The sequence below is a fragment of the Mesocricetus auratus genome, unplaced genomic scaffold (genome assembly GCF_017639785.1).
Source record: "Mesocricetus auratus isolate SY011 unplaced genomic scaffold, BCM_Maur_2.0 Super-Scaffold_100011, whole genome shotgun sequence".
NCBI classification, from domain to species: domain Eukaryota; kingdom Metazoa; phylum Chordata; class Mammalia; order Rodentia; family Cricetidae; genus Mesocricetus; species Mesocricetus auratus.
In genome coordinates this window covers 81,259,732-81,286,305 of record NW_024429195.1, presented here as the reverse complement: position 1 = coordinate 81,286,305, position 26,574 = coordinate 81,259,732, and the positions used below count along the sequence as shown (strand labels likewise).

The window sequence follows — 26,574 nt, the reverse complement described above, 5'->3', positions numbered from 1 at the left end:
CAATCAGACAATGGGCTAAATTCCAGAAAGGACAGGAGGGAGGAGCAGAGCCAGATGCTGAAGCCCTGGCTCTGGCCACTGGCAGCTTCCACTCTGGTTAAAAGAGAAGTGTGAAGTTACAAGGAAACAGTGGGCAGGTGGGGGGATTTCCCAGCGTGGTCAGCCTTGAGACCAAAATCTCAGGTGACTAGATGACCAGAGGTATCTCTGAGGAGGAAACATACGCATGAGTTGTGCCTGGTGAAATACCAGGAGTCGTTGGGAAGACAAGCATTCCAGGTACGGGAGAAGCAGTGCAGAGGTCCTGAGGCAGTTCTGGAGACAGATACACTGCAGACGACACGAGCTCATCAGCAAACGGGGCTACAAGAGGCAGGGACTGTGGCCAAGATGAGCTCCGTGTCCGTCCTCCTAAGCGCAAGAGAAGCACTAAGCAGGGACGTCCAGCTTGCACCAGGAGGGTCGCAAGAGCAACGACATCATCTGCAAGTTCGCACCTGAGAACCCGGCAATCTCACTACACACAGAAAGAAATCAGCGTTGGGCTGCAGCCACAGCTGTCCTGGGCCACATGTGGCTGATGGGCCACAGGTTGGACATCCTTGTAAAGAATCTGAAGGAGGAGTCGGAATTAAATCATCTTTTTTGTTTCTTAAAAACCTCAAAGGCTGAGGATACAGTCAAGCAATAGAGTACTTCTATCCCAGGTGTCTTAGGGCTTCTGTGACACCTAACTGTGGTGGCTCACTTACAGCTCAGAGGTTCGGTCCATTGGTGACACATGGTGGTGTGCGGGCAGACACGGTGCTGGAGAAGGTGCTGAGAATTCTACAACTTTTGGGCAACAGGAAGAGGTCTGAGACAGCGGGTGGTATCTTGAGCACACATGAGACCTCAAAGGCTGCCCCCACAGTGACGCACTTCCTCCAACCAGGCCACACCCACTCCAACAAAGCCACACCTCCCAATAGTGCCACTCCCTTTGAGAGCCGTTTTCTCTCAAACCACCACACCAGGTCACTCTCAGAAAACTAGATCAAATGGGCTGGGGACAGCATCAGACTCCAGCCTGGCCAAAGAACAGCATGTGGGGGAGACTCAGCGGGGTCTTCATCCCACAAGCGAGAGCATGCTGAGGAGAGCTTCCCTTGTCAGGATGCTCCAGGGCCTCAGAAATAGTTACTAGATAATTGGGTAAATGATTAACTGCACTAACTCCCCAGGGCTCCAGGCTAAAACAGAAAGAAAGAATTAAAAAAAAAAAAAAAACAGTCAACAGAGACCTTCCAGCCCACACCAGGAGCAGCATGAACACAGGGACTGAGAAGTTAGAGAAACCAAGGAAATGACAAGTGTGTCCAAAGAGAGAGTGTTGTTCTCCTTGAATGATGGTCAATTTTTTACTGTGTCTCAGTCTCGCTCTGGAGTTTGGAAATGGTTCAAGAGGACATGCTTCTGAGATCTATATACTCTCTCCGTACCCACCAGAAACCCTACACAATGCCATACTGACTTTTCTAAATGTCAGTTCTCGGGAGAAATCCATCTTCATCAAAGGGCAAGAGCAGCTCCCTTTCTCCTTAAATTCAAGTCTCAACATGGAATGCAGCCTCTTCTCCACTATGTTGTGTGGGCTTGGTGCTGCACAGCTTTGTTTTTCTTGAACTTTATTTCTTGTTTTGTGTTTTGTAGCTTTGTTTTGGTTTTCAAGACAGGGTTTCCCTGCATAACCCTGGCTGTCTGAGAACTGGCTCTGTAGATCAGGCTGGCCTCAAACTCACAAAGATCCTCCTGCCTCTGCCTCAGGACTAAAGGCATGCGCCACCACCACCCAGCTTCTTAACTTTTCAAGAAGGGAAATTAGCAGGGGTGTACTTCGATCTGGAAACAGTGTCGGAGTCAGAGAAAGAACTGGTGAGCCCATGTTGTCTGCAATGTATTCACCATGAGACACCAGCACTGACTGTGGCATTGCTCCTGTCCGTGTCAATGCTGGTGCAGTCATGAGTCAACTGAGGTCCCTAAGGGACCTCTAGTGCTGGATTTGCCCAAGGACCAGAATTCACACTGAGAAATGTACCTTTAAAGCAGCTTAGGGGCTTTGTTTGTCTTTGAGGGTTAGTGTCACTTTGTAGCCCAGAATGGCTTTGAACTGGGGATCCTCCATCTCAGGGTCTCCCACACTGGCACTGTCAGTCTGTGTCACTGCACTCAGAGGTCATCTTGTTGTCATGCATGCCTCACAGAGTCCCTTACCTAAGCTGGCAGGGTACAAAACAGTCATGCAACATGGCCTCCCTGGGGTCAAGAGATGCTACAAATGCAGGGTTAAGGGGCTGCCAATAGAACACGTGGAACAAGATGGGCTGTTGGCAATCAACTTGTTTCAGCGGAGCACAGGCTCATGCGTCTGCAGTTCTAGAACTTGAGAGCCTGGGGCTGAGCCACAGCCTGGGCTCCAGTGTGAGGCCATCTCAAAAAGTCACCAAGAAGAAAGAAGGAGGAGAAGGAGGAAAGCCAGCTTGTTTCCTAGTATCCAGGAGCATACGCTAAAGTAGTAATTAAAAATCGAAACACAATGAACATAAAACCAGGACTAGTGAGATGGCTCGGCAGGTAAAGGGCTTGCCACCAAGTCTGATAACCCAGTTCAATCCCTGGGGACAAACTGGAAGGAGAGAACCAACTCCTGAGATCGTCCCCTGGACACACCCCCACCCACCCACACCCACCCACCCACACACATACTCAAACACACACACACACTCACACTCACACTCTCACACACACACACACCACCTACCCACACCCACACTCACACACACACACACTCACACTCACACAGGCACAAATAAAGTGTAACAAAATATTAAAAAATTTAAAAGAAGACTCTTGAGTCATGTAGTGAAGACTATTTCTAAGCAGACAGAAACTAACCATCCAGGGTCCTACTCTTCATTTACACAGACTCTGGCATCAACCAAAGGACTGCACAGCATGATAGTGCCATCCTATCTACTGGGGAAGATCCTAGCTAAGGATTGCAAACCCAAGGCCAGCCTCAGCTACATAGTGAGTTCAAGTCAAGAGTAGCACTGGGAAACTCATGAAGACCCTATCTCAAAATAATGATGATGATGATGATGATGATGATGATGATGACTGAGAATGTGTCTCAGTGGTCAAACACTTACCTAGCAGGCAGAAGGCCCTGAATTCTATGCCCAGTACTTCAAAGGAATTACTAAAGTCCGAGATGGGACTTGCAAATGTCACCCCAAGAACCATGTTTTTGTCTTATATCCAGCATCCCTAACCACCTAGTGTAGCTTGTCATACAAGTTTACTCCAGCAGACTGCCAAACTGCTGTTGCTTATAGGTAGAACGAAGCAGAAACCTAGTGGTGCCAACCCTGCCTGTGACTTCAACAGGGTCCTCCACAGAAGTCACTCAGGCTGCTTGCAGAGACTAAGAGCGCTACACCGAGTCCTGCCTCCTCTGAGGAGCTACGTCTGATCACCACCAGCCGGCCCCCAGTTCTTCCCGCTCTGAGATTCCATGACTCCACAGCTCATTTGGTCCCAGGGAGCAGCCTGGCAATGGGGCCTTTCATGTATGGTCATTAAACACTCACCATGGTGAAGCATGACTGCAAAGTTCCAAAGACACACCCTCCATACAGGCTCATGGGCCAAATACACCAGGAACAGCCCAGGACCTTCCAAGTCCCTCCTGCAGGCCTGGGCTACGAAGTCTCAGATCAAGCCCTACCACGTGGTGTCACCAACAGGCAGATATCCAGAACACCTCCCCCCCCAAAAAAGATGAATCTGCTCATCATTTCCCAAAGTTGGGGATACCCGTGCCCACCCCCCAAACTCCCGTTTACAAAGCCACGAGGTAGAGTGGTCCCCTCACCGAAGATTCATTTTCCCCTTGCTTAAAAATGAACGTCACATTGACTGTGTAACCTTTTTCTCTCTGGATGCAAACTGAGGTGGGAAGAAGGCCTAAGACTGCACATATCTGCTCTAGAATGCAGATTAACCATCAGTTTCCCTAAAGAGAGAGTCTTACAGGCTAAGCAGGCATGGCCAGCAGCCTCGTGGGCTGGAAGGGACCCAGCAGAGCGGAAGGCAGTGTGGGAAGCCCTGGACTGAGAGGAGGAGCCCCTGGAAGAAGGGGAGGGAGACGGCAACCGACAGAGTCACACAGGGAGAGAAATGATGTGTGGTGATGTGTTTCAGCCAGGCCCATCCCAGAAGAGGGAGCAGGACCTGCAGAAGTCAGGCTCTGGTCCTTTGACTCATACTCGGCACCCTTATCAGAAACTCACTGTGGTTGTCCAACACGCAAGATGCTTTGCCCTGGACAAGGACCAGACCATGGAGATGAGGAGTCTGAGGGAAGCTGTGTCTGCAGAGAAAGTCTCAATGTGCCAGTGCACTGTGGGCACACCAGTCCAGCAAGGACACCCTCGAGACTGGGTTATTGGTAAAGTGGAGACCCATGCCAGCTCCCACAGGTCTGGGCTGCTACATTCCCAACACAGATACAAATGTGCTCAGAAGCCCAGCCACAACCACCTCCGGGGCAATCGTGTGCTGGTGCGGGGGGGGGGGACACAGCTGACAGTCGCTTGGGTGCATTACACTGATGCATTTCCCAAAATGAGATCAGAGGTCAGCAACCTTGGCAGCAGACCACAGATCGCATGTCCAACCCCATGCCTACCTCTCCACATCTGTGGGGAAGACACTCATGCCCGGGGATGTGAAAAGAAATACCGACACACTTCTGGACTCCCCAACTGTGTGACTGTTTATCACCCAACAACACACACACACACACACACTCAGTGGGCTGGTAATCACACAGGTGTGTGGCTATGACAACCCACATCATGTCTGGACTGCTTCACAAACCTTTCTCCTGCATGACCCCATCAAACTTAGTCCCCACACTAACGCTGCGAGGGCAGACTAATGTGATGCCCATTTTACAGATGAGAACACCACAGCCTCCACGTCCCCCTCAGCCCTATTAAAGTTCTGTGGCTGTGTAAGTTGGAGAAATACTTGACCAATCACAGCTGAATAAACTCCGTGACTACTGGGCATCTCAGATCATTTACTTGTTAATGTGGCATCTAATCAACTATCACCATCCTGATGAGGCTGTCCCCTTTGTCAGCTCCGGCCAAGGGCTATGAGTGTAAAGAGGACCCTGCAAGCAGCTCTTCCATAGGGCCCTCTCAACCCTGGCAGTGACCAAATTAGAAATGACTTGTCCTGATGTCTCTAAGTGGCACCCAGACAGGGAGCCATCAGGAAATGGGTCACTCTGACCATGATCCCAACAAATGCCACCCCATCTGAGCTCAGTTCCCAACCTTAGCTGCTCAAAAACGGAGGGAAGGAAGGAAGGAAGGAAGGAAGGAAGGAAGGAAGGAAGGAAGGAAGGAAGGAAGGAAGGAAAAGGAAAGAACAGAACAGAATGGGATGTGGGAGAACCCGCTGACCTTGGCAGCCGGGGCAGGAAAAAAGGGCCTGCAAGCCAGGCAGGCCGGGGTTAAGGGCCTCTGGGGCCTGAGGGGTGAGCATGAACCTGCAGCAGCCGCTGAAGGCTCAGCCTTGGCTCTGCCTCCTCCACCAGATCAGCCTCAACGGCAGGCAAGGAACGATCCAAGACCTCCTCACCCGGACCTCCCCGCGGTCCATCCACTTCCATCCTCTCAGCCACTGCGCTCTGTGGGGACGGAGCTAGGGAGAAACACTCACGGGGCCTACGTGACAGGACACCGGAGACAGGAAAGGGCCAGGTGCCCTTTGAACCAGCTACTTTTCTATTGCTGTGATGAAACGCCAAACACCACGACCAAGGCAACTTAGAGAAGAAGGTTTGTTGGGCTTGTGGTTGGTGACACAGCCAAGGCGTGCTGGCAGGAGCAGGGAGCTGTGGGATCATGTCTTGAACCTTACACAGGAGGCAGGGAAAGCAAACTAGAAATCACTGAAAGCCCACCCACCCCCAGGGCCATGCTTCCTCCAGAAAGACCACGCCTCCTCAGCCTCCTCACAGTCGCACCCACCGGGGACCAGGACTTCAAACACATTAGGCTATGGGGACATTTTTCACTGAAGCCATCACGCCCCACTGTCCAATAACCAGAGACTCAGGAGAAGTAGGGGTCCACTCCTGGTACCTTAACGCTGTCTCTTATTACCCAAACCCCAAAGACTGATGGATACGTAACCAAGGGATCACCATATGGACAGACAGCAGTGGAGAAGCACCGCATGGTGATAAACTATAACCAAGGATCCCATACCAAAGCAGAGGGGAAGGACACAAACGTGAAGGGGTGGGGAGCATTCTAACCCAGAGGGAACAGAAAACACAAGGTCCCTAGCATGGATAAGAACGCACTTCCTGTAAGGAACTGAAAGATGTGTACCTGGGGTCCAAGGCACAAGACCTCGAGGTCAAGCTGAGGACCAGGCCTTCGGTCTTAGCTGCAGTGGAAGCCATGGAGGCTTGAACGCTTCTTAGCAGCTCAGGCAGGCCGAGGTCTACCAAGTGGCTGGCAGCAAAGCTGGGGACTGGCCTCTGGTTGTATAAAACCCTAAGGAAGAGGTGATGTGACCCAACCAGAGTGACAGCAGCCATGCTGGCCCGCTGCCGGTGAGGCTGGCTGAACGCGGGGTGCTGCTCTAGGCTGCACTGGGGTTGGAAACAGGCTCACTGGGGAGGTGTCTGTCAGTAAAGTCCTCGCCAAGCTAACACAAGGACCTGAGTTCGGTTCTCCCAGAAGCTATGTTTCAAAATGCACACACTCACACAACCGGGTACCTACCACCCCACACTAGAAAAGGCTGAGACAAGAGGACCTGCAGGGCTCGCCGGTCCGACAGTCTGGAGGAATCGGTGAGCTCCAGGTTCAGTGTGGAAACCTATCTCAAGTAAGATGTGGACTAAGGCATCTGATGTCAACCCCTGGCCTCCACATGAGCACATGCATGTGCATGTACATATATACGCCCACACACACAAAAGAACTAAATTGTAAGCTGCGTGTGGCATCTGATGCCTTTAGTCCCAGCTTTTAGAGGCAGAAGTAGGTGGATTACCATAAATTCAAGGCCAGATGGACGGGAATGAGTATGAGATCCTGTCTCAAAGTAAGTAAATAAGTAAATAAATAAATAAGAATCAAACCATACATCCACACACAAACACACACACTCACACTCAGGGGGGGGGGGAGAGAGGGGGGCAGAGAGGCCATAGCCTTCTGGGATCTGGCAGCTACTGCTGCTGGCCACAGGTAGCATCACCCTTATTTAGCAAGGGGCTGAACCCCACTGACTTTTCTCGGGGTGGTCCTGAGGACTCTGGTAATTGCTGTCAGGGACGCGGCCTGGGCCCCCCCTGCCATGCTTAACTGCTAGCAGAGCCCAGTGCTTAGGCCAGACCCAAAGATAACCACATCCTATCCAACAGGAAACCTAACAGCCAACTATTTTAGAGCCGTTCTCACTTCCTCTCACGGGCTTCTACCACAGCTGCTGGTCAGTCAGGCCCACAGCACAGACGACACCGGAGGGATGGGTGGGCTGCCTCAGTCCTGGGACATTCAAAGTCTAGAGGAGCAGATCTGGAAGAGCCGTGGGACCTGAAAGGGGGTCAGTGTGGCCGGCAGAAACTGGGGGCAAGGCAGGTTGCCTTGTGGTGAGGTCACAGAGTGTCCCTCCAACATCCCAGAGTGACACTGTCACACTATTTCAAAGCAGCAGCCAGAAAGTCGAGTGTATCAAAACGTTTATCCTAGCTGTTTCAAAAGATTGCTTTTTAATGTTCAAGGAACTGATTAGATTAAAATACATCCAGGCCTTGCCTTGTAGGCACAGTTAACAGAGCCCACACAGGGGAAGTCCCATCCCATCTGCTGTGTGAGAAGTTGTGTGTGTAAGAGGGGGGTAGGGGCGGGGAGGGAGAGAAACTGAGTGGGCTTTGGGTTTTGTTTTGGTTTTTTTTTTCTCTCCTCTCCTCCTACCTACCCCCAGCTTCCTGTTTAGAGGAGGCCTGTTCCCCAATATGACGTCATCACCAACGCACAGCTTCCTGGAAAGGTTCCATGGTCAGGGCTCTGATAACCATCACCTTTCTAAGAGTGACACACGCCTTGCAAAGGCGACTTGACCCTCATCAGAAGCAATCCCCACACCCAAGCTCCTTCCTCCAACAGCTGAGCACCACGGCTGGCCCGGCATCACCACCCCGGCTAAAAGACATCTCACGCTAACCGCCTGCCAAAGGAAGGAGTGCTTGTCTCAGTCAGTTGGCTGCTAACAAAATGCCTTGCCTTGGGTGGTTATAAAAGCTGGCATTCACTGCTCAGCTCTGGAGGCTGGGAAGTCCAAGGCTGAGGCGCAGGAACACTTGGCACGGTGTGAAGGCACCCCACTCTGTCCCCCCATGGGGCAATGATCAGTCACCGGCTCCCCTGTACAAAGGCATGAATCCCACTCATGAGCGTGCAGTCCTCAGGGCTTACTTCCCAAGACCCCACCTGCTAATGCTGCCCAGCTGGGGCCAGGCTCCAGGTCTGAATTTTGGGAAGGCAGCACGTCTTTACAGTTTCCTCCCTGTTACAGGAAGCGCTTCCTCACTGGCGCTCCCCACACAGAGCAAGAGTCTCGGCAGAGGACCTGTAGCCCCAGGGAAACTTATGGTTCCACCTCTCATTCACCTGGTTAGCAAGAGCAGTCAATCTCAGCCCTGAGGACAATCTACAACTACTAACTACGGAGTGGCCATGTGACCAAGCCACCTATCACCACACGTGAGCGGTCCTTTCCTGCGAGCCTGCAGGGGGGAAAGTACTTTCTGATGACAACCGAGTTCTCTATTCTCAGCTGTCTAATAAAGCCTTGCCGTCTTAGGCTGTCATCCAAATAGGCAAAGCACACGGTCAACAAGCATTTACTAGAGCCTGTGACTGACCGGCACCTGAGGGAGCAGTCTGTGCTCTCCTGAAACCCCACCATCCTGTGTGGGCCGAAAGTGAAACAAAAGTGTCTATACTGAGGCCCCACCAGAAGCCTGGGCAGGGGCCAGGTGAACCTGGCTAGGACACGTTCACACACAGCATGCTGGAAAACAACCTGGACACACCGGCCGGGATGGGGATCCCTACCTTCAGAGATTTACTGCCTCAGAATCCCTCTTCTGAACACATCTTTACAAGGATGGAAACTCAGATGGGACGGGACATGGGACTTGGTGGTGGAAGGCACAAGGCCCTAGGGTTCCATCCCCAGCACCAAGAAAGAGAGGGAGGGAGGGAGGGAGGGAGGGAGGGAGGGAGGGAGGGAGGGAGGGAGGGAGGGAGGGAGGGAGGGAGGGAGGGACCATGGCACTTTCAAGAGGTTCAGCAGTTCAAGAACACTGGCTGCTCTTCCAGAGGCTTGGAGTTCAATTCCCAGCACCCCCATGGTGACTCACAACCACCTGTAACTCAAACTCTAGAGGATCTGGTGTCCTCCCCTGGCCTCGAACAGACACCAAACATGCACACTGTGCATATAAACACATGCCAGCAAGCCACCCAAACACCTTAAACTTTAAAGAGGCAGGAAAAAAACCTTTTCAGAACTGTTCAACAAGAAAGCAGGATTAAATTAAAATGCATCCTCGTGACAGGATAGTGTGATGCTTTCTGAGAAAATTGTGTTTCGATGCTAAGTGATAAAAGCAAGACACACTACAATACATGTATGTCATCGTCAAACCAGAAGATGGCTTGATCCTTCTGGGTGACATGGACTTCTTATACAAGGCTCTCTTATCTTCAGTAATGTTCATACAACACACCACAAATGCTTTATTGAGGCGCCATCGAGTAGACAAGAGAGAAGGAACCTACCAATGGTAGGGCTGTCAATCCACCAGATAAATTTGCTCCAAGCCCGCGGGCTCCATGGAGACAGAGGTCTTCTGTGCGCCGTTCCCTGCTGTTTGCCTAGCACTCGGGAGGTCCCTGGTACAGATGTGAGGCATTCAATGAAGTCCTGTTAGCAAAAGGCAGGGTCCAGCTCAGACTGTCCTTCCTCCATGGCGTTCTTGGGCCTCCCCTAAACTGATGACTCCTTTTCTTCCGTTACCTGAGCCGGTGTCGCAAAGGACTCATGCTACCAATTATAGCCCACAGTCACTAGCTAATTGCAAGTTATCTGCATTCGGGGACCAGCTCTCATATGGGTCGGTCTCTTAGATAAATACTCTCGTGCTAGATGGAGGGGTGGGCTGCCGTTAGTGCCCTGGCAGACATGAATGGCAAGCACTCGCTTTATGAATAGCTCTCCTAGAAATGTTGACAATTGCTAACAGTTTGAGATCTGAGTGGGGAAGAGGTAGGAAGGGTCTAAGCCACTGAGTGTAGGAAAAGTGTCGCTTTTTGCCTCACATGCTTTCTTATGAAAACAAGGACAAAAATTTCTTTAGAACACCAAAATGGAAGAAAACAAAAAACCCAAACAAGTAGCCCCAGTAACGAGAGGACCCCAGAAGCCCTCCCCACCTCCTCACCCCCCCACCCCTGCAAGACTTCTTCTGGCCTTCAATTTTGAGGCCGCTTTGTTGAGTCTACCTCCTAACAAGAGTGAGGGAATCCCCCCCCAGAAGGACACAGCAGCAGGGACAGAGCCCAGGTTCCCTGAGGACACCCTTCCCACCGCCCTTTCTGCTTAGCTGCACTACCCTTCCTGCCGTTTTACAGCAGATCACACACTCTGTGATGGGTACAGATTTCTCATTCATTCCCCAGGAAAGCAAAGGAGGAGTTGTGGCCTTCCAGGGAATGACAGCATGCCTGTCTCACGTGCAGCACGTGCAGAAAGGGACTTATGATGGCCGGTGTCAATGTGCTTTCTACAGCCATGGGAAACAGGTTCTTCCAGTGTGTCAGGGGAGGGTCCACACGACCGCCGAGTGACGTGGACAGAGAGGACCCTCTAAAACCTAGGGCTTGCTTTCCATGGCTGACTGCTTTCTGGAGCTCAGGGTCAAAGTCCTGTGCTGCTAGGAAGCCTTTCTACCCGGGGAGCCACACCCCCGACCCTGCAGCTAGAATTGTTAAGCCCACAGCTGTCTCCAGGATGCTGCCTCACACTCACCCAACAAAAGCTGTTTTGCTACAAGTGACTACAAGATTATCTGCTCCGTTTCTGTCTCCAAATGTGTACTTCCGATTCCGAGCAACAAAATTATACGCAGAGGCCTTCATACAATAGAATCTCAGCTCTATTTCTTACATTTTAAAAATAACTTCAGTCCCATACTCTCAAATGTTAAGTGTTCCCTTAATGAGCTCTTCTGGTCTCTAAACACAAAATCCCAACAAGCTCAAGTACAAACTCAAATTCCTCTTCGTCTCTCTGTCCACCTATATGCCCCTTCAAAACCTGGTGCCCACCAGTGATGACACTGTATTACTTTTTAAAACAAATCTTTGGGGACCTGGGAAGACGGCTCAGTTGGTTAAGAACTTTCCAAGCAAACCTGAAGATCCAAGTTCGATCTCTAGAGCCCACAAAAAAATATTGGGTGTGGTGTGCTTGTAACCAGGCACTGGGGAGGCAGAGCCAGGTGGACCCCTAGGGCTTACTGTCTAGCCTACTTACTCAGTGAGCTTCAGGTTCGAGAAAGACCCTCTCTTCAAAATGCAGTGAGTGGCACCGGAGAGACAACCCACAGCTAACCTCCACGTGAGTGCACTCATGCGCACACGCAAGCACACACACACACACAAACGCACACACACAAACGCACACACACAAACGCACAGACACACACACACAAACGCACAAACACACACACACACACACAAACGCACAGACACACGAACACAGATACACACAGGAAATCATGCCTTGGGAATGTTTCTTCTATGGTGGTGAGGTAGATAGGCAGCTAAGGAAGACACTGGAGGCACTCTGGGGAGTGGGGGTGGGGATCAGACTCCTGGCCCAGGGGCCTCAGCAGAGAGGAGGCCTTTGGTCCAGTGCTGTACCATGCATACCCAGGGCCGCCCATAGCTGCAACCTGAGCCTAGATACAGCATGAGCTGGGCACAGTGCGCTGTTCTCCAGGGACAAGGCACGCTCTCCCTCCCTCCTGCCACTCCTCCCGAGGCCCTCTGACAGTGAACCTGGGGCACCATTAGCAACTGAGAGACTGAAACTGAACCTCTGAGGCCTATAATTTTTGCAAACAGTGGAGTTTTGAATCCGGCTGGAGAGGGCTTTTAAGCTACTTCTTGGTATATTCGTGAATGGCCTTCCCTCCTCCAAATGATAACAGAAACTATTCCACAAACGGCCCCACGTTCACTTTGAGAAAGTAAGCCTTTAAATTCTGGCTTTGTGCTAAAACAAGAGTTTAAATTCAGTTTAAATTTCATCTTCTGGAAAACAAAACCCTAACCCTTCTATGGTTCCTGGTCTCAAGAATGAAAATTTAAACTTGAGAACACCAAGAAATCACGCCCCACCCCACCTCAGCCCCCCACTCCCCTCACCCCCCTCCCCACCCCACCCCCACCAGCCCACCTCTCCACCCTCTCTGGCTTCTGCTTCTCCCTCAGGCTCTACACCTGGAAATCCTCTCCAAATCAACCATACTTGGTAAGCCCAATCATGTCTGCCCCCCAGATCAGTTCACCCTGCATATTTCTGTCTATCCCAATACAACGCATCTTCCTGGGGCCAGGCTTTGTGCTCAGCATTATAATGGAAAGGTGAGCCTCTCCCAGAGTGCTCTGGTCCCCTACAAGGCAAGGCTGGGAGTTCACCAATAAACTATCTAGAGCCTTCCGGGGTGAAGCAGCTTGGCTTCGGCACACACAATTCTGCAGCCGGCAGCCCTTACTCAGGAAGTCCCCAAGGAGAGCTCAACCCCAGGAGAGAGAAGGTGCCTGGGGAGACACCAGGTACATCCCTCCTGTCCTTTGCTCTAGCCTGGCCCTGCAGCCATAACCCACATGAGGCGACTGAACATTGGAAAGGGCTCCACTGAACAGCAGTGCCAAGTGCACGCTGGAGTTCTGAAAACACTGGCCAAAAAAATTAGAAAAGATTACCTTTTTTGTTTCCTTTTGAGACATGATCTCATGTAGCCCAGGTTGACCTCAAATCCATTACGTAGCCAACTGGCTCAGTCAACTTTTCTATGATAGGGCAACTTATTTTTAAAAAGCATTTAATTGGGGGGCTACTGGTTGCAGAGGGTTAGAGTCCACGACCACCATGGTGGGGGGCATGGGAGCAGGCAGACCAGGGAGTGTGTGGCACTCAGACAGTAGCTGAGAGATCACATCTGTACACAAGCAGAAGGCAGAGAGAGACATAACCAGGAATGGCTGGGCTTTTGAAACCCCCAAGCCTACCTCCAGGGACACATTTTCCCTAACAAAACCACACCTCCTAATCCTTCCCAAACAGTTTCACTAACCAAGGACCAATAGGGGCCATTGCCATTCAAACTACCACCCAAGAATGACCTCGAACTCCTAATCCTCCTGTCTCCATTTCTCAAGTGCTTGAATTATAGATGTGCACCGTTGAAGAATGTTATTTTAAGGTGTGTTGCTTTTATGTTGCATTTGTTTAACTCTGTGAAGCTGTGTAATTGTGCCTGTCTAAAACACATGACAAGAGAATAAAAGAAGGGAGAAATCTGGAAGAAAAAGAAGCAAGACAGAACAAGGAGAGGAGGACATCAGGGGCCGGCCACCCAGCCACACACGGGAGTAAGAGTGAAAGTAAGATATACAGAAGTAAGAAAAAGAAAAGGCCCAGAGGCAAAAGGATGATTTAAGAAAAACTTGTGAGAAACAAGCCAAGAAATAATAAGCCTCCGTGTGTGTGTGTGTGTGTGTGTGTGTGTGTGTGTGTGTGTGTGTGTGTGTGAGATTTACTTGGGAGTTGGGTGGTGTCACAAAGAGTAAAAGTTAAAAAACAAACAAACAAACCAACAGCAGTGCACCACCACACCCCACTACAGCCTACACTGGCCTGGAACTCACTATGCAGCCCAGCTGCCTGGAGCTCACAGCTATCACATAGAGTGACGGCTCTGTCCTAGATGTGAGGATACTGCAGGAAGCATGGTGCCTGGCTTCCAGGAGCCCGTCCACAGCATTTTTACACCACAGGTATGCACCCAGAAGAATGCCACCTACCGTGTCCTAACCAAGAGCAGGCAGATGAGGTTTCACCCAGGAGTAACACGTGAACTGAATTTGGACCTCACGACACATCTCGGTTGAAGACAGATGGGGAACATCTGAACACAGCTGACAGCTCCAGTCCCCAGAGGGCTGGGTTCACCAGGGATAATGTGTAGAGTAAGGGGAGAAGGGCTATCACTGAATGGCCCATCCACTCAGCCCACAGCTGAGCTCAAGGCTCTTGTGAAATAATTAGCTCTTGACCTAATTAGCTGTAATCAAGACCAAGAAGATGGAGTCTGAGGTGGGGTAAGAAGTATGGCTTCTTTGGTGGTGATCGGTCTGAAGCCCAGATCCTCGCCCAGCTTTCCAGGCAAGCAAGTCTCTGAACCCCGAACCCTCAATGTCTGCATCTGCACAATGAGATGTCAGTTTCCTACTCCATAAGACTACCCAAGAGAGCAAATGGGGTGACCCAAGGACAGAGCCGACACTCTGGCTGTCACACGCAGTAAATCACCATTTTTCCTACTGGTAAAAGGGCTTCCCATGCTGTGTGAGCATGCAAAATCCAGAGGTTGATATCAGGTGTCTATCAGTATTATCCACCTTACTTAGTTTTCCGTTTTATTATTACTGTGTATACATTTTTATTATCGTGTGTGTGTGCGTGTGTGCCAGAGCACAGGTTTGGGGGTCAGAGCACAATTTTGTGGAACTGGTTCCCTCTTTCACATTTACCTGGGTCCTGGGGATTGAACTCGGGTCTCCAGGCTTGTGCAGCAAGCACCCTTAAATACCTAGCCGCCTCACCTGCCACACGCCTCATGTTTTGAGACAGCCGGAGCTCACCAATTCAGCTAGACTGGCTGGCCAGTGAGCTCCAGGAATTCTCCTGCCTCTGCCTCCCTAGTCGCTAGGATTACAGTCGTAACCACACCTGCCTTAGGTGGGCGCTGAAGATCCAAATTCAGGCCCTCATGCTTGCACAGCAAGCACTTCCCTCTCTGAGCCATCTCACCCCACCCACGACGGCGCTCATATCCTAAGCTAGACCATCCGTTGTGACGGAGCTCCTGTGTCCCATACGGTGCTGAGCACCCCATCTGGCCTCTACCCACAGGTGTCAGGGGCGATCCCTCTGTGCTGGAGACATCCAAATCTCCCCAGATATGTTCCCTGGGGAGAGAAAAGAAGGCAATAGGCCCCGGGTAAACAACACTATTCTAAATCAGTGATAGGAAGGATCTTGGGCTGGCCAAGGGGGCCTCATGCCTGGAAGGACAGAGACCTTTTCTGGCCTGGAAGAAAATGGGAGTGCTGACTAACTCCCCAGCCACCATGAAAACCCTATTGCCCAGAGGTGTGTGTGGCAGATGTGGTCCTGCCCTCTGGTGAAGAACACAGGGCCTGGCTCAAATCATGGTTACAGAGTCCTTTACCCAACTTCCAGGTCCTTGGCCTGGTGACGGTGGCAGAGTAGACCCCAGCCTCAGCCATAAATGCCATTCACAGAGCAAGCTGCGTGACCCCGCAGTGAGTAAGAGGTGACTGGCCTTAAAGTCTTCCTAAGTATGCAAGAGCACAGAGACAAAAGCCATCTCTGTCCTTACCACGAGGACCCACTCAGCAGTTCAAGGACAGCCTGATACATGTGGTTGCTTTCGCCCTCCTCAGAGACCAACTTCAGAAAGGTGCAGGGCCCTGGGCAAGTTACTTCTCAGGTGCCATTGTTTAACAGCTATGGCAACCTGCAAAACAGTTACGTGCATATTTGGGGGGAAAGAGCATTTCTTGCATTCAGCACGAAACCACAAAGTTGCCTTCCCCCTCCCCCCCAGATATACATGCTTCTGCAAAATGCTCCCCACGGACAAAGCTAAGATTAATCACTGGCAGGGGGATGAGCCAGTTAGCACCCGGAAGGCGCTCCCTAGGAGTCTAGACATCAGAACCTCTTACGGCATGTGCGTGCTATGAATGAGAGCTGGTTCAGGTGTCAGGGTGAAATGTCAGCACTACTGTAGACATGAAGATGAGAGACAAAGGAGGAACATTCTACGGTTCTCCCAATGTACCGTTTATAATAAACGTATCATTTATAATAACCATCTTACATGCTGTCCCATGTAATCCTCGCCACACCACCCAGAGGATAAACAAATGAGGCAGCCATATCTCAGCGGGTCACCTGCAGTCAGTCATATAGTTCATTGGCTCTTACACCCTACAACTAATTGGTCATCACTTGCCCAAGTCCTGGGGACAGCAGGTACCAAGCCAATACTGTTTATGCAGAACTGTTTAGTGGGATGATGGCTGGTCCTCACCTCCAAGCTCCAATTGTTCCTTTCAGTCCTGCGAGGAGGCATGAGGGGAACACCACCCTATGCAGTGAGAAGCCCAGCTAGGTGTGCTGAGCAACAGACGTGAAGTCAGTTCTGAATCCATCAGTGTCTGTACTTCAGATCTTAGGAAGCCTGCCTTCTCTCCTAGAAAGCTGCGGAAATAATAGTGTGTGCCTCAAAAGTCCTGTGAGGATTAATATATAGGAAGTGCCTGGGTCAAGTTGGCCTCTGTGAATAAATATCTTCACTATTTCACCAGATCATCACCTCCATAAACTCATCTCCTTCAGTCTTCAAGCCACCTTATCTGAGAGGCCTGCCCTCCCTATTTCAAACTGCAAGCCACCCCCAAGGGCTGCTGTCTCAAACCCCTTCCTTATTTTACTGTTTTCTCCACAGCATTTGTCACTGGCAAACATACCCAAGAAACACACATCTGTTATGCCTCCCTGTCTAAACTCATTATCCACGAGGACACGGATTTTTTTTTCTGCTTTCTGTCTCCAGCACACAGAACTGAGGCTAACTCTTAATAGGCATTCAACAAAATATCTTGAACGACATGGAATGAGCACATGGACAGCCACAGCCTACATGCTGCTCTTGGGTTCCAGACTCTGTGCACTATGGGGCGTGACCACATCCAGCAAGCTAAAGCTAAGGCATGTGGGCCAGTGAGAACTGGGATTCATCTTCCAGGCTTCCTCGAAATGAGCAGCCTTGAACTGAAATCCAACCCCTGCCCCTCATCACCTGAGAGGTCTTTGTGGGCATTCTCACCCAAAGCTCTTCCATTTACCTTTCGAGAGAGTGGGAAGGACCATTTCTGTGAGACGCATGTGGAGCGGTGATGTTGGAACAGCAGCCCTTGCTACATGCTTATCTAAGGTCAAACTGCCCTCTACACGCACAATGCTGGGGCCACACTGGACTGTGACCCAAGCAGGGTCAGGCACTTCTGATAATTACCGATTATAGCCGAGACAAATCCAGATGATACTGAACCCCAAAAGGGTCCGGGGAGGAACCAGCAGAACTTTCATTTATTATTTAATATTTAAAAATGAAGCTGGGGCTAAGGAGATGATTAAGTAGGTAAAACGCGCACCTCTTGTGCAAGCATAAGGACCTGGGTTCAGGTCCCTGGCACCCCTAGAAAAAGACAGGCACAAACAGCATGTGTCGGTAACCCAGGCACTGAGTGGGCAGAGGATGCTTAGACTTCATTGGCCAGCCGGCCCAGCTGGATCAATGAGCTAGCTCCAAGTTCAGGCTCAGCACCTATTTCAAAAGACAGTCAGAGAGCTATCAAGTAAAGCACCAGACATCAACCTCTGGCTGCCACAACCACACACATGCTTGACAGTGCTCTCTCTCTCTGTCTCTCTGTCTCTCTCTCTCTCTGTCTCTCTGTCTCTCTCTCTCTCTGTCTCTCTGTCTCTCTCTCTCTCTGTCTTTCTGTCTCTCTCTCTCTGTCTCTCTCTCTCTCTGCCTCTCTTTCTCTGTCTGTCTCTCTGTCTCTCCTCTCTCTCTGTCTGTCTGTGTCTCTCCTCTCTCTCTGTGTGTGTCTCTCTCTCTGTCTCTCTGTCTCTCTCTCTCTCTCTCTCTCTCACACACACATACACACACACACACACACACACACACACACACACACACACAGATGAAGAAAATGAAAATGCAACTGGGCCCAATCATGGATGCCTACAATCTCAGCACTTGGGAGGAAAACAAACGCAGAGAGATCAGAAGTTCAAGGTCAGGGTGATCAAAAAGCAAAAAGATGTGCCCTGGTGTAAGGAACACAAATTATCAGAAACAGCCACCCCCAACCCCCCCTTCTAACCTGCCACCTGAGGTTACACACCATTTGGAACATTGTGAACAAATATTTTGAGGGTTGGAACAAACAGGCAACCAGAAAGTGGGAGCCCCGGTGGCCCCCTCAGGAATCCCCCTGCTCCAGCAAGTTTTGCAGACGTCATGGTCAGCTTGAGCAAGCCTATCGTCACAGAAAGAAAGTGGGCTTAAGGTCACAGTGCAACCCAGGTTCACAAGACAATGGTATCCTTTCTGGGGACTGTCGGGCTTTGCAGGCCACATAACAGTGTAAGAAGAACAACAGAATCACAGTTGGAGGAGTCAGTCAATGGAATTGCCCAGAACACAGTCACCAAGGCTAGAAATGACCCTGTCCTAGATATTTATATGGTTACATAATAATGTGTATAAATTATTTATAAACAGAGCTTATAGGGAATGGCTGCTCAGATTTGTAAGTCCTCTGGCAATGTGTTCCTCGTTCATTCTACCATTCTTCTAGAATGTTCCACACCACACCAGACTCTGCTTCAATCTGGTTGATCCCTCTTGTTCTGAGGTGTGTGGCTGGCAGGGAAGGGTTGGAAGAGCAGGCTTTGAGATTCACCTATCTACTCTCCAAATGTTTCTCCTAAGCCCCCCTGGCTATAAGGATGCCTGTGACAAGATCCTCTCCCTGACAAGTCAGAAGAGGAACAAATAACAAGTTGTAACCGCAGTACATTTCTGAAAGGGCTGGAGGAATGGCCCAGGCCAGGACTTGTGAACATTCTCTCCCCAGGAAATCTGTCTCTATCTATTGAAGTTCAAGCCCCATGTTAAATAGCTTCCTTCCTCCCCTTCCCTTCCCATTCTGACTCTTAACCAACGTCATCACTAATAATAATAATTTTTAAATGGCACCAGGGTGAGGGACAGCTCTCAGTCAGTGAAGCACTCGCCTCGCCAGCATGACAACATGAATTCAATCCTTAGAACCCACATTAAAAAATACAATAACTAAACTGGGTATGGTACACTTTCCCAGCCCTGGAAAGCAGAGACAGGCTCACTGGCCAGCCAGCCTACTTAGAAAGTTCCAGGCCAGAGAAGGGCCCTACCCCCTCCCCCAAATAAAAGATGGGCTGTGTGGGAGGGACGACACTGACTCCAGGGGTGTACCTCTGAAGTGCACACACATGTAAATTGCACACATGTGTGCCTGTACATGTGAACACACAAACAGAGAGACAGACGAGCACCAGTCCAGGTCTCTGTAAACAGGATAAGCAAACACAGAGGCCTGGGCGGGCAGCAAGCCGGCAGGCTTGAAGGAACCAGAGATCAGGCTATCCTGGCGTTTCCACACCCTAGCCAGAGCTGGGACCGTCTAGAAGTGCCTTCCCCTCGTTGAGGTCACAGAGCTTGCTGTGGTTCACAGAAGGTCCCTTCAGGATTTACAAAGGGCTTCTGAGGGTGTCGGCTGTAGCTGGGGAGGAACACTGCCGTTTTATGTCCCACTAAGAAGGGAAAGGGCTGCTCATGGAAGGACAGCACCGGGGCAAGATGCCATCTGCTGCAACACAGTCTAATGCGACCTTACTAGAATGTGCAAAACTAACAAGTGTCACAAAGCACAGCCAATCACAGGGCAGGGAATGATCAGATGGGGCCCCAAGATTCAGGAAAAGAAAAGAGAAATAGCAAGACAGCAGAGGGACTTCTATTATTTTCTTTATATCTACCCTCAGAAGAGGCCCGCTAGCAAGTAATTTCGGGTCAGCCTGTGTCCCCTGACCTCCAGAGTAAGATGAGGACTGTCTCTCCATCAGCGTAAGAAGGCAAAGGGTGGCATCTGCCCTGGGAGCCTTTGATTTCCTCTTTAAATCACCGGGTTGACTGAGCCCTTCGTAAGCAAAACGAGTTTCAGCCAGACAAATACAAACAGCACTTGCTCCTGGAGGAGGGTGGATCCCCTTTTCCATCACCCCTACTCTCAAAGAGTCCCCTCCAGCCTTGTGGTGCTCAGTCGCCCTCTTAGTTCAGAGGGCAAGGAAGGGAAGGGACTGGCTGGAACCCACCGAGCTCTCACCAGGGCTGCTCCGAAACATCCCGTGGAGGCACGACACTTCGACTACCCAGGGGAAGGTCGAGACTCAGGATGTCTCGTCCTCCAGTTACTGAACACTGTCTTCGGATTCGTAACAGCCCCAGTGTTGGGAGCAGCCTGGCACCTCTTCCAAGGTAAGACAAAAGCAGCCGTAAGATTGGAACGATCCCAAACTTAGTCCATATGTAAGCAAGATGATTCCCTAATGCAAAATTAACCATGTGTAACAGCATAGAGATAACGATACTGAACCAGCGCTTTGCACGGGTTCAGGTAAGGATAGACACACACAAAGGTCTATAAACTTTAAAGGCTGAGGTTAAACTCTCGTCTCAAATTTTAATACTGACTCACTAGAATGGTGTATTCGTATAAACAGATTTTACTGAACGAGATCCAAAATGAATTATGGGGTCTCAAATATTTATATATACTTATACATATATTTTTAATGATTGGGAGCAGAAGCTTTTTCATTTTGGACAGTTTTTTAATTCTGGGAGCTCTACATGTGTATAATGAGGCCTCTTGGGGATTGGACCCAAGACTAAGCATGAAATTCATATGTGTACCACAGTCTCATTAAGTGCACAGCCTGCAGGTGACCGTATATATCTTTATTCACCTGTGTTTTGACTATGACCCATCATGTGAAGTCAGGTGTAGAATTTTCCATTTGTGTTGCCATAGTGGCTCTCAAAAACTTTCTAATGTTAGAGCCTCTTGGGTTTCATAACTTCTGGTAAGGGATGTTCAGCCATGTATGTATACATTCTACACAACGGAGGGAAAAAAATCTAGTTGCCTCTGAGTGGAGAATAGTGGAGAACTGCTTCCTTTCTACACATCTCAAATTTACAGATAGAATTAGAGATTAAAATCCTGCTTCCAGATGCATTCTACGTTCAACCTGACCCAATGAAATCTTTAAATAAAAGCTGTAATCCTTCCATACACTCAACCCAGGCAAAGAATTCCCAGGTGATGGCGAACAGACAGACAGCAGGAGAGAAAAATGAGAGAGAGGCTTTCTCCGTGGCAGGCTTCCCCGGGAACAGTAGCTTTTAAACAAGAACCGCAGTCCTGAGAGACACACGGGAAGGTGGATGGAGTACTCCTGACACAGCACAGCCTGGCGACTCCCAGCTTTGCAGGACACCACACAGCTCCAGCAGCAGCAGACAGCAAGTGTGTGAGACATCTGAAGGGGAGAGGATGAACTTCCACAAGCTGCAGTCATGGAGGGGCTCACACGGGCTGGCGGGTGACTCCAGCTCAGCAGTTCATACCTCTGGGGGTGTCCCCCATGAGCGTGGACTGAAGTCAGTGGCTAACTGAGGCCACCCTTCCCCAACATCCGGGACACAGAGAAGTATCTGCCACGCCTGGTGCCTCAGGAGCCATGCGGCTCATGGTGAAAGCTCTGATCTTAATGGGTTTCAACCTGAGAGAAGGAGGAGCCTGGGGATGCACGGACATGCCCCAGCAGCCGAGCTGGTGGTAGAAGCTAGGCACTCTTGACAAGCCCTGAAGCCTCTACCTTCCCGGGGCTGGAGATGAGGGAAGCTAGCAAATATTTTGTGGAAAGCCTTCTGTGTGTCAGGCCCTGTATAAAACGTCAGGACTAGAAGGGAACCTAAAACCTTGTCCCTCACCAAAAAAACAAAACAAAAAAAAAAACACTTCATGAAGACTATTAACTCAGAAGGTCGTGGGTTTCTAAATAACACTGCCTAACTGCCAGGGGCCCACTCCTGCTAAATTTTCAGCAGCGTAACCAATGGCCAATTATCTGATGGCCAATTACTCAAGCTCACAATTACCCAATCTTATGAACTAGAAAAATACAAAAGACAGTGGGCTTCAGACTAGAATGGGAGGGAGCATTTGCCAGCCTGAGAGCTGGGCAGTGTTTGGGTTTTTTTCCCCTACACCCTCCAACCAGCAAGGAAACTTGAAGAGCTCATTTCTTTCCCACACTGCTTTCCTATCTCACAGATAGGTATCCAGAGACCTCCTGACAGAGTACTTCAAATCTGAGGGTGAGGAGGGACAGTCTGGGCTGTGTTGGGTTCTTTCTGTCTCTGCCAGGCTGATCCGGAGACACTTCCCAGGCAAAAAGACGGCTAAACCATGAGACTCGAAGACTGCATCATTTTCAAATCCAAAGCAGCAAGGACTAGAGAGGGCTCTCCAGCTGAGAGCCCCTGCTGCTCTTGCAGAGAGGCTAAGGTTTGGCTCCCAGCACCCACATCAGATGGCTTACATCACCTGTGACTCCAGCTCTAGGGGATTCAAACCCCACTTCTGGCCCCTGCAGGCACCTGCACACAGATAGCACCAGCACATGCATGCATGCATGCATGCATGCACGCGTGCACACACACACATACACACACACACACAAATTTTAAGATGCTGGAGAACCAACTCACAGTTAAAGGCATACACACACACACACACACACACACACACACACACTATTCTTCCTCAGAATCCTGGTTCAATTCCCAGTACTCATATGGAGTGTCTCAAAACCACCTTTAACTCCAGTTCCAGGGTATCCAATACCTTCTTGACCTCCACCTCCATGGGCACTGCACACACACACACACACACACACACACACACACACACACACACACCTACACATGTGCACAGCAGGGAGGCAATAATTAAAAATAAAATAAATCTTCTCTTTAAATCATTTTTTAAAATTCAAAGCAGAAAAAGTTAGTCCTCAGTTATCAACAGTACATGTTAACAAAATGAAAGACAAGAAATAAAAAAACTGAACACTGTTTCCAAAGCATAGTTTTATGCCCCATATGCTAGTATTGACAGGGGTTCTGTGACACAGTGTACAACGTCGAATAAGAACTTTCAATTAAACATCTGCAGGTTCGTATCTAACTTAACGTTTTGAAAGTAGCATTTGCCCTGCACTAAAAGGGGGGTCAGAAAAAGCAGACTCCTAGTGCTATGAATTATAAACAAATGCCATTGGGGGAGAGGAAGAGGACCATAAAGGGCCTGTCAGGGCAGGATCAAAGAGGACCAAAGAGTCCCACGCAAGCTTAGACGCAAGCTTAGACACGGCTGTGGTTACAGAAGGTTACACTGAAAAACCCCTAAAGCCCATTCCAAGTCAATTAACAAATGAATACATCTGATGAGACCAGGGAATGCAAGGCACCAGTTACAAGTTTCTTCCCCAGTGTCTGGGCTGAGGACGATCTCCTAGTTCCCCACGGGCTTCTGATGACAGTTTATAGGTACAGGGAAGTTCAGACCCATTCCTGATGTGCACTCTCTGTACACTCTAAGCAAGTCTGCAGAGACTTACCAGGCATGCTCCATCCCAGCAGAACTAGAATAGGCCTGAACAGAGCTCCGAAGTCTAGACAAAATCATCGGGCCTTTTGTTTAAATGCAGGAGCCTCATCATATCTGCATACCAACCTGTCCTGTAGCACTCTGGGGAGGGAATCTGGCTTGGTCCCGGGTGGCCCCAGGAGAGCTTGGCACTCTGAGATGCCCGCCTGTCTGGTCCCACCCTCTTGCAACCCAGAATGCCAGCAAAGTCCATTTTTAAATTCCCTCAGAAGTTTCACAACCACAGGTTTGAGTGAGGAGACAAACACCGCTTTAGTTTGCTGACATTAAACTAAAAATACGAGCTGCAAACAAAAGCCATCTTTTACCAGAACTGGCTGGGGTGTCCTGGGCTCCCATGTGGTAACACAAGACCATATTCTTGGCAGCCAGGCCGCCTTAACAACTGTTCCACAAGGAAGAGGGGCCAGTCTGTCCCTGCGCTGTCAAGGAATCCCACAGCCGGCAGCCCTGCCTGCTTGATGCAAAGAACAGCTTCATAGCTACCATTCACCAAGAGGCTTGCTTGATGAATTCGGGGCCGCGTCTACTGAAAATGTTAGACACAGCTTAAGAAGGCGGGAGGCAAAGCCAGCCTCATTTCCCTGGAAGGAAATGTGTTTCCCTCACCCTCCTCCCTGAAATTAGAAAAGTAAATTATTACTGTGGCAACTCCATGGCGTCAACGTGGCCCGGCACAGGTCTGCTGAATCCAGGATAAATGGGAGAAGGGGCTTCTGAGACGAGACTGGGAGGCAACACACACAACCTCCTCAGAAACTCCTACCTGTTGGGCTTCTAAGCACAGCCGGGCCAAGGGCACCCCAGGGCGCCCCTCTCTCCTCTAGTCCCAAACTTTCCTTCTGGAACCCCCGGAGGAGGGGAGCCTGGGCTCTCCCTATCCTGATAGCAGATGCAGAATTAGCTTAACCTAAGCCAAGGAGGGTTCGTTCTTGTGCTGCGGATCTCCGAATGCTCAGAACCCAAGAAGAGGTGATGAGCCCAGGAACTGCACAAAGTATCTCCAAGAGCTGTGGTGGCCAAACTGTGACCCAAAAAGTCTGGAGTCCCTAGCTCGGGGTCCGGAGTTGGAAGGTGGTGGGCCAGGCCCTGGGGCACCAGCTGCAAGGTCACTGCGGAGCGAGACCCTGGGGTGTTTCGCAAAAGATCATGTCGAATGGAGGGAAGCGCCGGGAACCCACCCACCCTCGCCCCACACCTGCTCCGCGAAGCCGAGCCTGGAACACGTGGTAGCTCAGCTTAGGGCTTCTCAGGCGGCCGCAGGCACCCGCTACCTCTCCAGGGCGTGCACCACTCACCCCGGGGTCCCCAGCCAGGAAGAGGCAGCGCTCCCTGGCGCAGAGCAGCCTGCTCTCGGTGCCCGGTTCATCCCAACCCTCAAGAGCAACTCGAACCGAGTTTTGTCGCCCTCTCACCAACCCTCGACCCCTGGCAGCTTCCAACAACCCCTACCTTTCTCTGCCACCTAGCCAACAGACAAGACACAAAGAAAAAAAAGAAAAAAAGAAAAGAAAAGAAAGGCGGGGGCCACACACGCCGCCTCTCCTTGCAGTCTCAACCCAGCCTGGAGCTGGGAGAGGAAGAGGAAGCGCACCTTCCCTCTTCCCATCCCAACTCCGTGACCCGCGGATCCCGGCAGCAAGGAGCCCAGAAGAGGCCGAAGGGAAGAGGTGAGGTTGGGAAGAAGCAGAAAACAGAGAGAGAGAGAGAGAGAGAGAGAGAAGAAAATATCCAACAAAACCACGCTAACGCGCCCCCTACCTGGGTGCAACATACTTTGGAAATAGAAGATGACCAAGATAAAGGATCCCAAGCAAGTGGCCAGCACCATCCGGCAAATTCTGTTCATCCTCATCACTTCCAGCAGCGCCGGCTTCATGGCTTTGTCCTGGCCGCGGGGACCCGGCTGTCCGGGAGGCGCGTCCGGAGCGCAGAAGCGGGGACCCCGCCGCGGGGAACCAGCGCCCGGGAGGCTCAGAACGGGGCTGACCGGGCTCCGGAGCTGGATCCCGCTAGCTTCACCGAGGCTCTTCGAGCCCCAGCCCGGGTCTCGGGGTGCAAGGCGCGGGAGTTGGCGTGCGAGTGTGGAGATGCGTGGCCCCGGCCGCGCGCTCCTGCCGGTCCGCCTCGCCTCAGCTCGATGCTCCGCCGCCTCCTCTGCTGGCGCCTGCGGCCGCGGCTGCCTCCTCACGGGCCGGGCGACCGAGATGCCAGAAGGAAGGTGCCACCGCCGCCGTGCACTGGTCTCTGTGACTGTCCAGGCCCCCCTCCCTCCCTCCCTCGCCAAAAGCTACTTCATTGCGCTCCAGTGATCTATATATTCCAGGGTTGGGTTTTACCAAACGCAACTCGCAGCCCCCGGCGAGGGGAGGGCGCCGGCGAGGGGAGGGCGGGGCCGCGCCGGGGCGGAGCGTCGGCTCCCCCCGCCCCTACCGAGACGTGGTCGCGTCCAGCTGTTTCCCCGGGAGTCCGGAGAGCGCAGCGCGCTCCCGCAGGGTCCCAAAAGCCCTCAGTCCCTGGGCGGAGCTGGGCCGCTGTCTCGAGGTTGTGTGAACGTTTCCATGACAAAACCTGGAGCGGGGGAGACAGGAGTAGGATCTCCCTTGTGCCGCCACCCATTCTCTCGTGTGGGAAAACGAGTGGCGAGGAGCAGGTTAGGTGGCTGTGGCCAATGGGGGGCTCTGTGACA

At 51.0% G+C, this 26,574-nt stretch overlaps 1 protein-coding gene across 2 annotated transcripts in view; it reads right to left on the bottom strand.

Annotated features, from left to right (window-relative positions):
- Chst11 (carbohydrate sulfotransferase 11) overlaps positions 1–26,169 on the bottom strand; it is a 206,951-nt gene extending 180,782 nt beyond the window's left edge. The window contains exon 1 of one of the 2 annotated variants that reach the window (XM_005083809.4): positions 25,662–26,169. In XM_005083809.4, coding sequence (XP_005083866.1) covers positions 25,662–25,764 — 103 coding nt within the window. In that variant the 5' untranslated portion in view covers positions 25,765–26,169. Of the gene's footprint in view, positions 1–25,646 lie in introns of both variants that reach the window. The other variant, XM_005083808.4, reaches the window with a different exon arrangement.
- Positions 26,170–26,574: the final 405 nt, after the last annotated feature.